At 41.5% G+C, this 14,525-nt stretch overlaps 1 protein-coding gene across 4 annotated transcripts in view; it reads right to left on the bottom strand.

The window, feature by feature from the left end:
• Positions 1-399: 399 nt before the first annotated feature.
• Positions 400-14,525, bottom strand: part of LOC105035274 (uncharacterized) — a 53,476-nt gene continuing 39,350 nt past the window's right edge. Inside the window, exons 2-9 of one of the 4 annotated variants that reach the window (XM_073248811.1) lie at positions 4,006-4,055; positions 3,884-3,908; positions 3,135-3,424; positions 2,832-3,053; positions 2,668-2,727; positions 2,513-2,563; positions 2,398-2,414; positions 400-858 (exon numbers count right to left, since the gene is read on the bottom strand). In XM_073248811.1, the coding sequence (XP_073104912.1) occupies positions 2,528-2,563; positions 2,668-2,727; positions 2,832-3,053; positions 3,135-3,424; positions 3,884-3,908; positions 4,006-4,041 (669 nt within the window). In that variant the 5' untranslated portion in view covers positions 4,042-4,055 and the 3' untranslated portion in view covers positions 400-858; positions 2,398-2,414; positions 2,513-2,527. Of the gene's footprint in view, positions 859-2,397; positions 2,564-2,667; positions 2,728-2,831; positions 3,054-3,134; positions 3,425-3,883; positions 3,909-4,005; positions 4,056-6,917; positions 7,438-14,525 lie in introns of all 4 variants that reach the window. The other 3 variants (XM_073248812.1, XR_012136913.1, XR_012136912.1) reach the window with 3 other exon arrangements.

Here is a 14,525-nt window from a genome sequence, read left to right as displayed (position 1 = left end):
AATTTATATCAATTAAATTTTTAATAATTAGTTTTTGAGGATTGAAAGCTTGTTATTATTATCATTTTGAAATTATTATAATTTAATTTGTAATCTTATATGCTTGTAAAATCTATCCTACAAGTATGCGGCATCTGGTCCTGGCCATGATAAAGATCCCCCATTCTATATATCCAATCCTCATATTCATGATATTCACCTCCTATTAGAGGTCTTAAGCAACACATCGCCGGGGGAGACCAACCAATCTGTAGGTTGGCTTGCGAGCTTCACCTACAAGATGATTTATGGCATTCTGATGGTTCTTCGGTTTCTGTATCTGCGTAGATAGGATGCCTCCGATGTCCTTTATCCAAGAACTTAAGAGGGTTGCCCACTTTCTTTTGACAGAGAGAGAGAGAGAGAGAGAGAGAGAGAGAGAGACTGAACTGTTATGTTCGGAACCCCATATCTCGCGACCATCTTATAAAGATGTATACCCTGCACAACTCAATTCATCAATTAAATGTCAAATGACAAGGTGCCAACCAAGGGATCATCAATAGCCGACAGGTTAAATGTTCCTTGCAAGTGGGCTGTAGATGCCCCAGCACCACATGTTAGAGGACCATATGTCAGTGATGGGAGACGGAAGAGCTGAACAATACAGGAGTTAGCTACAGCCCACTTCATTAATGGAGCGGTCAGAGACCAGCGCTGAAAATCTTCAGTGGATGTGCTTGACTATGAGCATTTCTACTTCCAAGTTGATTACAATGGTGTCCTTACCTTGCAATGCCTGCATTATTCAAACATGAATCGGTGTCGAATGACAATGCCCTGTCATGGTGCAACTTGTGCTCGCAACAGAGTACTCCCCTGGAAAGCAAAAAGTCAATATACATGAAGATGAGCGAGCATAAACTAACGGAGGATTTTAAATTCGAGGGCAAATATTGACATTATCGAAATACTTCCAGAGAAAATCAGGAATTTAGCGAGATGCAGGAGAAAGTAATAAATCCATAGTCTAAAACAAGCAGAGTTCACAAAGTTCATGAGACATTAATAATAGAAAGCAATCTTAATCACCCAACCAACAATTGGATTTTGTAAACTAATTCAGATTCGCGCATTAATAGGTAAAGCTTGATAAATTACATACACTAAAGATTGTCAGTCATCATTCGATAGATACTTGCTTAAAGTCTTCTCAGGCAGAAACAAATAAAGACGCAACAACAGGGTGATTTGATTAAGAGTTTAAATACTAGGAAATAAAAAGGCACATATGCAAAAAATGTTGTTCATAATTCCACCAAACATGATGCACGCATCATTGGCAATGGGAAGGTGGCAATGTTCATCCATTACCTACGGTGACAGGCCAATAGCATTTGCTGCTGATAAATTTGATTTGTGGTTATTAAACAATTACTTCTTTGTTTCTAAACTTTATCGGGCATCCAATCGCTACATTGAGAAATTGGAACAGTATATCTGTCATTATTTACAACCAAAAGGCTGAAAATGCACTTCCCTGGTTGGAGGACAACATGGGCTTTTTGAGGGTCCTGAATCTGAGGTTAATTACATAGGGAGCATATAATGGAGTCATCAAAGAATACATGCAAAGGGAGATGAGAATTTTCATGAGCCATAAATAGTATGTCGCACAAATCTTAATTATCCAACCAACGGTTAATCTAATTCAAAAGAGGACATCCACACTTCCAGGTTTTAAAGTTTGATCAATCGCGGAATTTTTTGAGAGGGTCATCTGTTTCAGTGAGTTGTATATACTCCCAGTTGCTAGGGATTCTATACACATTGCTTTTCATCTAATCCAAGGACACAGGAATGAAGAAGAATTCAGGCACTTGACGAAGTTCAAACCAAAACACTAGTACATGGAGTGCATATGCACCAAAAAAGAAAACGTTTTATGCAGCTGGCTATGTTAGTACATGATTCACACCAATGGATCCTTGAAACTGCCAAGGTAGCTACATGGCTGCTAGTAATTTTGACCAAGGTTGTTGAAACATTACAGATCACTTCAACAAGCATGATACATGATAACCTAACAAACCAGATGGTACAGGGCAGACCATACCATACCATACCAATTTGGTACTGATACACAAAATGGGGGCATACCAACACTTGGTACACCAAACCAGCTCTCATATAGGGCATACCGACATAGTACCAAGATCGCACTGGTACGGAGCCCAACACTGATGGTGTACCTTGACAAAAAGTTTATGTTAATCTTCTTAGAAGAACAAGAATGCAGGATAGTACATCTAACATTTGTTGTGATAATAAGACTGCAAATATGCCATTTTCTCAATGACAAAAAAATATTAAAAAAAGTAGACAGCACATGATGGGAAGGAAAAGAGGAATACATACCTCACAAGATTTTGGAGCTTGTGTAATCAAAAAAAAAAATCATCAATAATGGCATGTTTGAAGATAATGTAACAAGTGGACAAGTAGAAATTTATCAGCTTTTATGGCTTGCAACCTTTATCAAGCCACTTTATCCTCTTAATCCATCAACCTTTGAGCTCTTATGCTGAAAGATCATAACAATCAAAATTCCTTTATTGTTGGGGAAGAAACATATATTGCCAATTCATCATAAACGAAAATTGCCAAATGAACTTTAATTGAAACTACCTTCATTTTCCTGTGCTTGTGAGCATCTGAAAGATCCTCATTACCATCATGCTTCCTCCTCTGAAATGCCCAAAAAAGAAAGCACAAAGAAAAAAAGAAATTAGAAATCACGATGAACAAAGTCAACCATGTTGGAATAAAGAAATTCTAGGCAAAATGACGACCTTCTTATGATGTTTCTTTGAGTGATCACCACTAGAATCATGATGTCCATGTTTATCCTTGTTTTTATCTTTGTCTTTACTTCGATCTTTGTGATGATATTTGTGCTTCTTATGCTCTTTGTCCTTTTCCTTATCCTTGTCCTTGTGCTTTTTATGTTTCCTCTCCTTGTCTTTGGACATGCTTTTTGATTTTGAACGAATTGTAGGTATTCCTTTTTCTACCTGTGGAACGTCACAGAAGACCCTTCTAAAAACTAGTAATAGGAAAACTACAAAAAGCCACTGCAGCAAAATGCTTCTTACAGATGGTAAATCAATTGGAGCTGTTTCTCGCAGCTGAAATGCTTTCCCAAGGATGTCCAAGTCAAAGGGCTGTATATGAGCAGTTGTCTCTCTCAAGTTTGGAGCATTCTGAAACAGCTGGTCAAGTTCCATCCCTTCTCCTTTTCGAATTTCCGTGTCTCCCACCATATTGTGAAGATAGTGTGTATCTGAAATTGACAGAGGCAGAGTTCTTTTGCAAAAAAAATCATGGTGTGCCAACAACTTGTAATGATTGATTAGATCAACAGCACCAGTAAGTTCCCGAGGCCCTGAAATAAAAACACTCCTTTAGAACTTGTTATGATGACGTAACTCAAGTCTAATATTGAGAATCCCAATGTTCTGCAGTTTCTATCAAGAATAAACAAATAAAAAAGATGAATCTAGACAAGTTTTCTCCCCTCTTTTTTTCTTTCCCTGCCTAATGACTAGCATCTTAAAGTCAAAGCAGGAGTCGGTCATCACAAAATCTCCATCTAGCCCTAAAGTTTGATAGTAACCAGAAAATGAGGATCAGTGGGTTCTCCAAACATACAACATGGTGAGATACTAATATCTCCAAGTCCATTATGGCTGATTAACTCATAATGGTAGCTAGCTTTACAAGGTACGTTTCCAATACTCTGTGCCTGTGCAAGTATATTAGCTGTATGATATCCAACTGTTGAATAAAAGTTAAACTCTGTTGGGTAATCTTCACAAATTCTTTCAAGCCAGCTGACAGTAACTTAGGTTTATGTCTTGAGCGTCATCCTAAATCATACAAATACAAACAGAAGAGGTTAACAAAATAGACATGTTAAGTCTTTTATTATGAAACAACTCAAACATTTTGTTTCCAAAGGTTTACCTCTTCCAAACTTCTTGCCTTCAGGATCCATCGCATCAATTCATCTTCAGCTGTTTGAAAAAAAAATGATACAGTAAATATCAGACTTTTAATATATATCCATGGAATGAACAGGCATAATACCTAGAACATAATTTTCCAATCTCATGAGTTCCGAAAGATATGGAAACTTATGTATCAAAATTGTAGGGACTATTTTGCAAAGCATCTTTAAATGAAACATATTGCCATTTTTTGCACAAACAGGATTATACCATCTCAATCAGTTCACCACCAGTTAGTCCTTGACTGAAGCAACTCTTACACCACTTTTAGGGCCCATTTGGTTGCAGACATCCCCAGAATATAGGTGGTTTATCCCGCAATCCCAACAAACAGTTGCACTTTGGGGGGAATAAGGTTATCCAAGTCAATGCCCCTTGTCCTAAGCTATTGTTGGGGAGAGGAGGGAGAGTTGGGGAAATAACTTTAACCAAGCAAAAAATAAGGGTGTTATTTCTTCTTGCTCTTAGTTTTTCTCCACCTTTTCCAATCTTTTCAATTAATCCTACCGATTCCAAACTGAACAGCAACTTTACATTAGCCAAAGGATAAAGGTACCTTGAAGGGAAAGCAAAGGTTAGGGACAGCTATCCTTGGGTTTTCTATCCTACAACTAGACCTGTTCATAGGCTGGGCGACCCACCCACTCCACTCAAGATTGAAGCCTTTTGGGCAAGCTTAGGCCAAGGTTTTAGACCCAACAAGCCAGCCAGAGCCTAGAAAATAAGCTCCATTGTTAAACAAGTTAAGCTCAAGCTTGGAGATCGAAGCCGGGTCCAAGCCTAGACCAGCCCAAAATTCTTCTAGTTACCTAGTACTAGGTTTTCATGATTAAATCATAGGTTGATATATTAACTTCATGGGAGAAGAAAGAATCTTGGAGTACACATTACCGAGTTCTGAAATTGCTGTTAAAAATATTTAGTTATTCATATTTATCATTTTTAAACATTTTTTAGTATTTTCTTATAAAAAGGAAAGAAAAATGTTCAGGAAAGCCAAGGGCCTAGAAAGTAGCCCAAAGGCTGGGCCAGGCCAGGCTTAAATAAATTCTGTTAATATTTGGGCAAAGCCTAGCCCATGCCTGCCCCCACCCGAGCCTTAACATATTTATTTTCCATATATACTTTTCATTTAATGATGTATCAATATCCTCATCTTTGTCATGCTTATCTTGCATGCCTGAACACTCTTTTATCAACCAATATTTGAGCAAACAACATTGAAAACCTCATTGTAGTATAAAGAACTCCCTTAAGTCTGAAAGGCAAACCTAAGGCACAAACTCTCCACTTCATCATCCATCATGAATTCAATTATAACAATCTTTGTCAATCATTCTATACTCTTTAAAATAGATCTGATATGGAAAAGAAACTGTTTACAAAATAACATCTCCCAACAATCTCTGTTGATGATGGTTACACTTTCCATATTTCTTTTCACCAAAATTCTTCCATATACTCCATGCAATTCTATTAGCTTTCAAAGTCCATCTTTCTAATCTTCACTCTGTTCTAGTTCAGAATTTCAATCACATCCTTATCTTGCTAATCAACACTATCCAAGTTCATATGGTTCAGCTGAAACTGTTCAGTTTTGGCCAAGACTGAACCAAAACTAACTCCTAGTTCTGGTTTTCGGTCTATTTCGGCCAGAACTAACTAGTTTTGACTTAGTTTTCTAATTTCAGCCAGTTTTAACCTAAAGTAATAGAAGCCGAACATAGATGAATCTTTTTTAAGTTTAATTTTAGTGTTATGTCATAGTGAGGTCATTTCTTTATTTAATTCAGCACAATTGGCTATATAATATCAATTTTCAATTGTTTTTCTTTCTTTCTTTTGAAATAAAAGAGGTTAAATATAAAATTCTAGAACAGCATGGCTTTGATTATATAGCAACTTAACTTCAAAATAATGACAAAGAAGTGCCTAACTCAATATATTTTTGAATTCCACTAGAAACATGAAGACAAACATTTACTCTAGGCACTAAAAGCTTTACAATAGCCACTATGGTGAAATTTCAATCAATTAAAGTTCAAGAAGTAAATTATATGTATGTATAGTACAAAATACAAGTATTTTCAATGAATTCCACTTATATGCAATATTAATTTCAGCTTCAAATTGTCAAAATTACGGAAAAAGAATCTATCAAAGTCAAAATCATATAAAATGTTGTGTGATAACTTTTCTAGCTTCCTTTATTTTTCTTTTATCTCTTTCATTTTTTTAGAATTTTCTTAATCTTTTGGACCAAAAATCTGACACTTCAAGGGGAAAAATGAAACCACAAAGAAAATGAATTGATCATTCGGACCTTCCAATTCATAGATGTGGATCTCAGATCCATGAATGGGGATATCCTCGGTACTCACAAAGAAAAAGGGAAGTGACTTGAACAAAAAGAGGACTTGGACAAAAAGAAATGAAGTGACTTAGACAAATCTTGTCGGTCCATAACCTTAGACTCAAGGTTCGCTGTACCGGTACCGGACGGCGTGCCGGTGCCGGACCGGTATGGTACAGTATCAGTACCGTACCGACACTCGGTACGTCCAAGCGTACCGGTCCGGTACCAGTACACAATATTTTTTTCGATTTTTAATTTTTTTTTGGATTTTTGAAGTTAATAATTGATAAATACAACCTCAATATGGCATTATATTGAATATTATTGACATATTTGGGTTCAATTTTGAGTTAGGTTGCGATACAAAGACTCTTGATACAAAATTTCAAATATATATTTATTTACATTATATTTCAACTGTGTCATCTTAAAATTAAAGAAAAAATATATAAAATATGCATTAAAATATATCTAAATATTTAAATACAAAACACAATAACTGATATACGAACCTTAAGATGTACTCTGCATTTAATTTCTTATCGAGTGTCTGTGACGCTCGTAGATGTCTGGATCATCAGCATAGTCTGAAGGACATCAGTCCAACCCTCTAGCCAAGCTGCACCGTACTCTCGAATATTCATTATCCCATAAGACATCCTCTCTGGATTGTAAGACATCTCAGACCTCTCACTAAAATTCTGACTCTGAGAAGTATCCTTGTCACGCCCCCAATCCGAGATTATGAATCGAGGGTCATGGCAACCGCCGCATACTCATAGAAAACTCTTTCCATAAGCATGCAAGGCATCTTATCATGCTATCCTAAAACAACAGCGGAATAATTAGTCAATAATTTAAATCCAAAACATAACGATCTAAATTTCTTCTTTAATATCTCAATAAATTCAACAATGATTCATAGTCCTTACATCAAATTCAATAAGACTTTCAACCGAAAATAAAAGTATAGAGATTCTGCTTCTGATCACTCTTCCATTCATATCTTGTATCATCTTAATTCCTCAACATCTGTAAAAACAGTAAAATAGGAGGTAATGAGCTAGACAGCCCAGTAAGCAATGATTACTTCTCAACAGATTTCATCAGGCATTTAAGTAAATAATCATTTATAGAAAATAAGCATATAGAGTTCATCAATTCGAAATCAATTTCAATTATGCAACATATTCATGCCAAATTTATTTCTTTTTCGAAAATTCAAGTTTCTTTCGAGATTTCAATTTCTTTCATTCTTAAATTCTTTTCGTCAACCATGAGCTATGACCATATTTTTTCTGTGGCAGGATCATAATACCGTGTATCTTCTTGCGGTGAACTGCGAATCATCTGGCAGCAAAGTCCTTCGGAACCGCTGGTCTCTCTGGCGGTTTGTCGCTGGTCTCTCTAGCGACATGAACCCTCAGGACAAATCAATTGCCAACGTATATGCCCCCATTGGCAGGATCCTTTACATAGTCAGGTTGTCAATTCATCATGTTTCTTATATCATAATTCTTCATAAATCATATTTCATATTCTAATTTCGATAATAAAACATATAAACATGTAGTATCGAAATCAATCAATACAATGCATCATGAAATCAATATGTTCAATCATGCTTCATCATAACATTTCAAATAAGATATTTTCATAACAAAATACCATTCATCCAATTCATGCATCGTTTCACAAATCATGTCAGAAAAATACATTATAATTTGCCGATAAATCTAGAAAAAGTGAAACATTACTTACCTCAAACGCATTTTCAATAAATCCACATAATTCTATAAATTTTCTTCCAAAAATTTTGTTCGTAGATCATATCGCAATATCCCATGATCAAACATCCACAATCCTATACAGAATCAATTTCAATAATTAGAAAGAATACGAATACCATATTTCAATAGTTTAGATTGGGTCGATCATCTAATTTCATCTAATCAAAATCTAATTAGGGCCTAAATGATCCAAAGTTTGACTATCAGATCAAATCGGATTCGAAGTGATAGGATGAGATTTCTTCGTTGATTTCATAAAATCAAGTGGAAAGAGAAAATCAAAGGAGAGAGAATTCATGAGGTACAATTCGAATTGATCAGGTGACACAATCCAACATTACGATTGGTCCAATATCTCGATTGGTAAAATTAATATGATCAAATCATGATTAAATTGAGATCATGGATAATCAAATTGAGAAATATCGGATCTGATCAAGATGAGTGCCAGTACACTGTCCGACAACCAGGATCAGGATTCTTCATTAGAATCAAATCAATACTATTGAAAAAAATTTCTTCATTGACTAACCTTCTTAGAGAGAGAATCAATCAAGAGAGAGAATATTTTAGAAAGAGAAAATTCTAGAGAGAGAAAACTCATCTTGAATTCTTCAGACAAGATGATTCAACAAATCCAATCGATCAGATCAAATCATGCTGAAATTATCATATGGATAATTCAATAAAATCATGAAAATTAAAATCTAAAAATACCTAATCTGATCAAAATGGATGTCGATGTACCATCCGACGATCACAGATCAAAAATCCATCACGAGGATCATTTAAATTCATCATCATTCTTCTCAAAATTCTAGAAATCTTAGGAGAGAAAAATAATCTAGAGAGAGGATTCTAGAGAGAGAAAGTAGAGAGAAAAAATCTAATTCTAGAAAGAGAAAATACTAATTCAAGCTGAAGAGAGAGGGAAGAGAGAGAAACTCTCTTTCTCATATTTTATTATTTATATCATTATTTATTAATTAATTTAATAATTCTTTTCTTTTCTTTTCTTTTCTCTCCTTTTTTTTTCTTTTTCTTCACAGAAGAGAGAGGAGAGAAAATCCTATTTATTATTATTATATTATTATTATTTTATTTTTCTTCTTCTTTTTCCCCTTTTTTTTCTTTTTCTTTTCTTTTTCTTTTCTTTTCCTTCTTTTTCTTTTCTTTTTCTTTTCTTTTCCTTCTTCTTTTCCCGTGGGTTTCTTTTAGGCCGAAACAAGGAATCTTTAATCCCCTCATTGGTTGGCCGATCGACTATGCAGTCGGCATGGGGATGGTCGACGGCCGAAGGGGGGCGATCCGACGACAAAAGGAGGACCAAATCGGTGGTCGGCGGTGACCACCGATGTCGGAAAAAATGGCAAAAAAAAAGATTCTTCCGCAACAAAATCCGGTGACTCTAGTCGCCGGTAAGAAATTGGACGGTACAGGGACGGTCACGTCCCATCGTAGAAGCTCGTCTGGGATCCGGCTATGAAAAAGCTCGGCTGGAGTCTACCTATAATAGAAGTTCGGAAGAAATATGTTTACAGTAGAGGCTCGGATGGAATTTGCTTCCAGTAGAGATCTGGGGTAGATCGCCCGCTGTAGGGATTCGGAGTAGACTGCTCGTAGCAGGAGTTCGAAGAAGACCGCTCGTAGTAGAAGTTCGGAGTAGACCACTCGTAGTAGAAGTTCGGAGAAGACCGCTCGTAGTAGAAGTTCGGAGTAGACCACTCGTAGTAGAAGTTCGAAGTAGACCGCTCGTAGTAGAAGTTCGGCTATTGCAAGAGCTCGACTGAAATTCTAAAGGCGGTCGACCACCGTAAAAACTTGGATGAAATCTGATTACTGTAGAAATCTCGTTGTCGAAGAAGCTCGGCTATTGACGAAGTCCGAAAGGAGTTCGGAGAATAGTTGATCACCGTAGAAGGTCAGCTGATAGTGAGGCCTGGAGAGCCTTTGGAGCGGCCCGGTAGATGGATGGAGAAGCTCATTGTCGGAAAAGTCCGGAAGCTCAGACGGTCGAGGGAGTTCAGAGAGGCGCCACACAAGATCGGAAGCCGAAAAAGTCCTGAAAGGGTCGGTCTTTTACAAACTTCGGCCGGAGGGTATTTTATACCCAACAGACGGTATGGAAATGAACTGGACTGAACCGCTCGGTTCGGTTCGGTGCAATTCGGGGTGTTTCTCAGAAAAAAGGTCCGAACCGGACCGTTAAAACACCGGTCCGGCTCGGTACGCCCCGTACCGGGCGGTTCGGGCTGGTACGGCGAACCCTGCTTGGACCAATCTTGATTAATACGTAATCGATTGAACCCTCCTTGAATATGGTTCTTCTGTTCAGAAATGAAATGTTCCAAGTGTTTCTGAAAATTCTTGCTCCTAGTGGAATATTTGTATCTATATGCATGACGATCCTGATTCATCTTTCACACTTTTCCCCCAACTAAAATGGTATAGAATACAGTCTAATTTGAGGGGCCATGTGCTGCAATTACCATGTATCTAACTTAAATACGCCAATAGCAACATTCTTCCTGGAACCATTAAAACATCATCCCTGTCCTTGTTCCATGCATTACCCAATTGCTTTTCAGTCAATATCTTGTATCTTCAATATCGTCTTACCACCTCCCTTAGAAATGCCCCCTTTCCTCATATAAGTTGAAGTTCCTGCCACAAACCTCATCATCCATCCCTCACAGTGTTTAGATAATAAGTTCCTGACATAAAAGGAATTACTTCTTGGAATTGACATTGGAAAAATATATTGTTACCTCTTTAGCTGCATGAGTATTTTTGGAAGGCAAGGAAAAGAAAGCATACTTAATTACTTATTCTACATTTTCAATGGAGTGGTTATTCCATAATAGAAAAGTTCGGCTAGAATAGCTAGTTGGTGGCTACTCTAGTACTCAAAATAAGGGGAATGCAAAAGAAAAAAGAGTTGAATCTTGTTGGTGCAAAAATCCACCTGCGCCGGAGAAGCTGGAGTCGAAGGAGTCGCGGTCGCCGCCGGGACCTGCAAAAGAAGTCTCAACCAGAGGTGGGGTTGCTCCGGCAAGACCCTCCGACGCTCAAGTCAATTCTCTGCCTCAACAAGAATGGAGTACTCGAACGAAAATTTTAGCAGAGTTTCTAGGTAAAGATGAGAGCTTAAAGCTTAATGTATCTGGGGCTCCCCCTTTTATAGGCGGAGGAAGCAACAGACTGATAGCGATGTTTGTAACCGTCTGGTCGTGGGCTGCCCAGGGTCAGGCGGAGTTTGTTGTGAAGAGTAGTGGAGTAGACCCGTGGCTATCACCGAAGCGCGCCACGTGGAGTCTGCCGCAGGAAGTGGAGCGGCGTCTGTTGTCGCGACTTGCCAGAGAATCGCGCGGTATCCGTCGCAGGAAGTGGAGCAGGATCGTGGGCATCATAGCGGTTTGCCAGGGAGTGATGGAGCCGCACGAAATCCGTCGCAGGAAGTGGAGCAGGATCGTGGTTGTTGCTGCGTCACGCCAGGGAGTGCAGACCTGTCGGCTGAAGTTCGGCTGGAGTGTCTGGCGGCGAGGGGTGGTTAGCTATCCATTTGAGAGGAGCCCGAAATCCGGCTCCCGTAAGAGTCCGGATGAAGTCTTCCTTTAGCCGGAGTCAGGGACGAGGCCCGGCTCCCATAGGGGTCCGGGCGGAGTCTTCCTGCAATTAAAGTCAGGGGTGAAGTCCGGCTCCCGTAGGAGTCCGGATGAAGCTTACCAGCAGTTGAAGTTGGTGACGGAGCCCGGCTCCCGTAGGAGTCCGGGCGGATTCTGCTTGCAGTTGAAGCTGGTGACGGAGACCGGCTCCCGTAGAAGTCCAGGTGGAGACTTCCTTGCAGTCGGAGTTGGAGACGAGCCCGGCTCCCATAGGAGTCCGGGTGGAGTCTGCTTTGCCGTTAGGGTTGGTGACGGAGCCCGGCTCCCGTAGGAGTCCGGGCGGAGTCTGCTTGCAGTCGGAGTTGTGGGCGGATTCCGGCTCCCGTAGGAGTCCGGACGAGGTCTGTCTGCAGCCGGAGTCGGGGACGAGGCCCGGCTCCCGTAGGGGTTCGGGCGGAGTCTTCCTGTAATTAAAGTCAAGGGCAAAGTCCGGCTCCCGTAAGAGTCCGGACGAAGCTTACCAGCGGTTGAAGTTGGTGACAGAGCCCGGCTCCCATAGGAGTCCGGACGGAGTCTGCTTGCAGTTGAAGCTGGTGATGGAGCCCGGCTCCTGTAGGAGTCCAGACGGAGTCTTCCTTGCAGTCGGAGTTGGAGACAAGCCCGGCTCCCGTAGGAGTCCGGGCGGAGTTTGCTTTGCCGTTCGAGTTGGTGACGGAGCCCGGCTCCCGTAGGAGTCCGGGCGGAGTCTGCTTGCAGTCGGAGTTGTGGGCGCAGTCCGGCTCCCGTAGGAGTCCGGACGAGGTCTGTCTGCAGCCGGAGTCGGGGACGAGGCCCGGCTCCCGTAGGGGTCCGGGCGGAGTCTTCCTGCAATTAAAGTCAGGGGCGAAGTCCAGCTCCCGTAGGAGTCCGGACGAAGCTTACCAGCGGTTGAAGTTGGTGACGGAGCCCGTCTCCCATAGGAGTCCGGGTGGAGTCTGCTTGCAGTTGAAGCTGGTGACGGAGCCCGGCTCCCGTAGGAGTCCGGGCGGAGTCTTCCTTGCAGTCGGAGTTGGAGACGAGCCCGGCTCCCGTAGGAGTCCGGGCGGAGTCTGCTTTGCCGTTGGAGTTGGAGACGACTCGTGAGGGTCAATCCCGTTGAGAACTTCGACTGAGGGTATTTTATACCCAACACCAGTCCCCCTACTTTCGAGTTTGAATTTCGAATGAAGTACAGAGAGGTTTGCACAGCCGAAGTTGTCCCCTCGAACCCTGTGTACAACCGCCTCCAGATATTTTGGCATTAAATGTGCGCGTGCTGGAGTCTTTTCGAATCGGGGCGATACGAAAGGACCCTTCGAAATTTCCGCTGGTACACTGGCCCAGGTACGATGCAATAATGGCCCTGCCAACCGTCAGCCGCTTTCAGCCGCCTACCGTAGTGAGTGGGACACGTGTCGAGTGCGGGCCGGCCTTGGGGGATTCGCGATCATTATGGCGCCGGATCCCAGGATCTATTTAAACCCATCCTTCCGCCTTTAGGGGCCCTATTCCGCTTCAGAATTCTAGCGGTATCTGCCATTTCTTCGAAAGCCCTGTTTCTCTTGGCGTCTTCTTGGGCCATAGGCGTCCTTCGAGTCGTCCCTGTCCTCGCCCCTCTGCATCCCTCAGAGCGATCTAGGTTAGTCTCAGAACCTCCGTCTTTCTTCCCGCCACTTAGGGGCCCTTTCTTTGCCATTTTTTTTTTTTTTTGTATTCCTCTGAGTCAGCCTCCTGTGATCTCTTGCCCTTTGTCCTGCCCGTTTTCTTCGGGATCATCAGGATCTTCATTTGAAGGTATTCAAAATATCTTCCGGTACTTCCGCTTCCGACGGTTCCGGGAGTTCTTCCGCCTCAACCCCCCAGGTCCCCCATTCTGTAGATGAACCCGTACCTGGGGCGGGGCCTCGCCCGATTTTTGCGCCGGGTGCCATTCCCTACTCCTTGACTCCGGATGAACTCCTGCTGATAAGGGTTCAGTACGGAGTTCCTCCGGAGTATGATCTGGAGCTTCCCGGCCCCTCCGACCGGGCTAGCACTCCTCCATCCGGTCGCTTTTGCCTGTATCAGGAGGCGTTCCGTGTCGGGCTCCGGCTTCCGCTTCCGTCCTTTGTTGTCGTCCTCTTTCGCTTCTTAGATATCTCTTTGGCTTCAGTTGCTCCGAATTCTTTTAGGTTTTTGATAGGGTTTCTCTTCCTTTGCCACGTAGTCGAGGTCCAGCCGTCCCTCTCTCTGTTTAGGCATTTCTATACCTTCAAGCGTCATACTTCGGCGAAGGACTGGTGGTATTTCTACCCTCAGTTCGGCAAGAAGGGGTTGCTGAAAGGTGCCCCCTCTTCGATCCACAACTGGAAGGAGAAATACCTCTTCGTCCACTGCCTGACCCTGAGGCTGGGCCTGCCCCCTTGGGGCTCTCTGAGGGATTCTGTCCGTCGGGCCCCCAGCCTGGGGGAGGATGACCTCCAGGCTGTCTGGAAGCTTCTCGCCTATTCCGCTCCTTCCCTTCCCAACCTTCTGAGGGAGCAATTTTTGTTCAACATCGGCCTGAGCCCCCAGGATCCTGCGAGTACTTCATCTTTTCCTTTCTCTTCTTTTCTTCTGTCCTTCTTCTTTTTCTTTCTTTTTCTTCTCTCTTCTTCCTTCTCTTTTTTTTTTTTTTTGGTGCCACTCCTTCCTTTTTCACCCCATTATCGATTTCTGACTCTTGATT

The sequence above is a fragment of the Elaeis guineensis genome, chromosome 14, assembly GCF_000442705.2.
Source record: "Elaeis guineensis isolate ETL-2024a chromosome 14, EG11, whole genome shotgun sequence".
Taxonomy (NCBI): Eukaryota; Viridiplantae; Streptophyta; class Magnoliopsida; order Arecales; family Arecaceae; genus Elaeis; species Elaeis guineensis.
The sequence above is the reverse complement of the archived record's forward strand: the minus strand, read 5'-3'. Positions and strand labels throughout refer to the sequence as shown.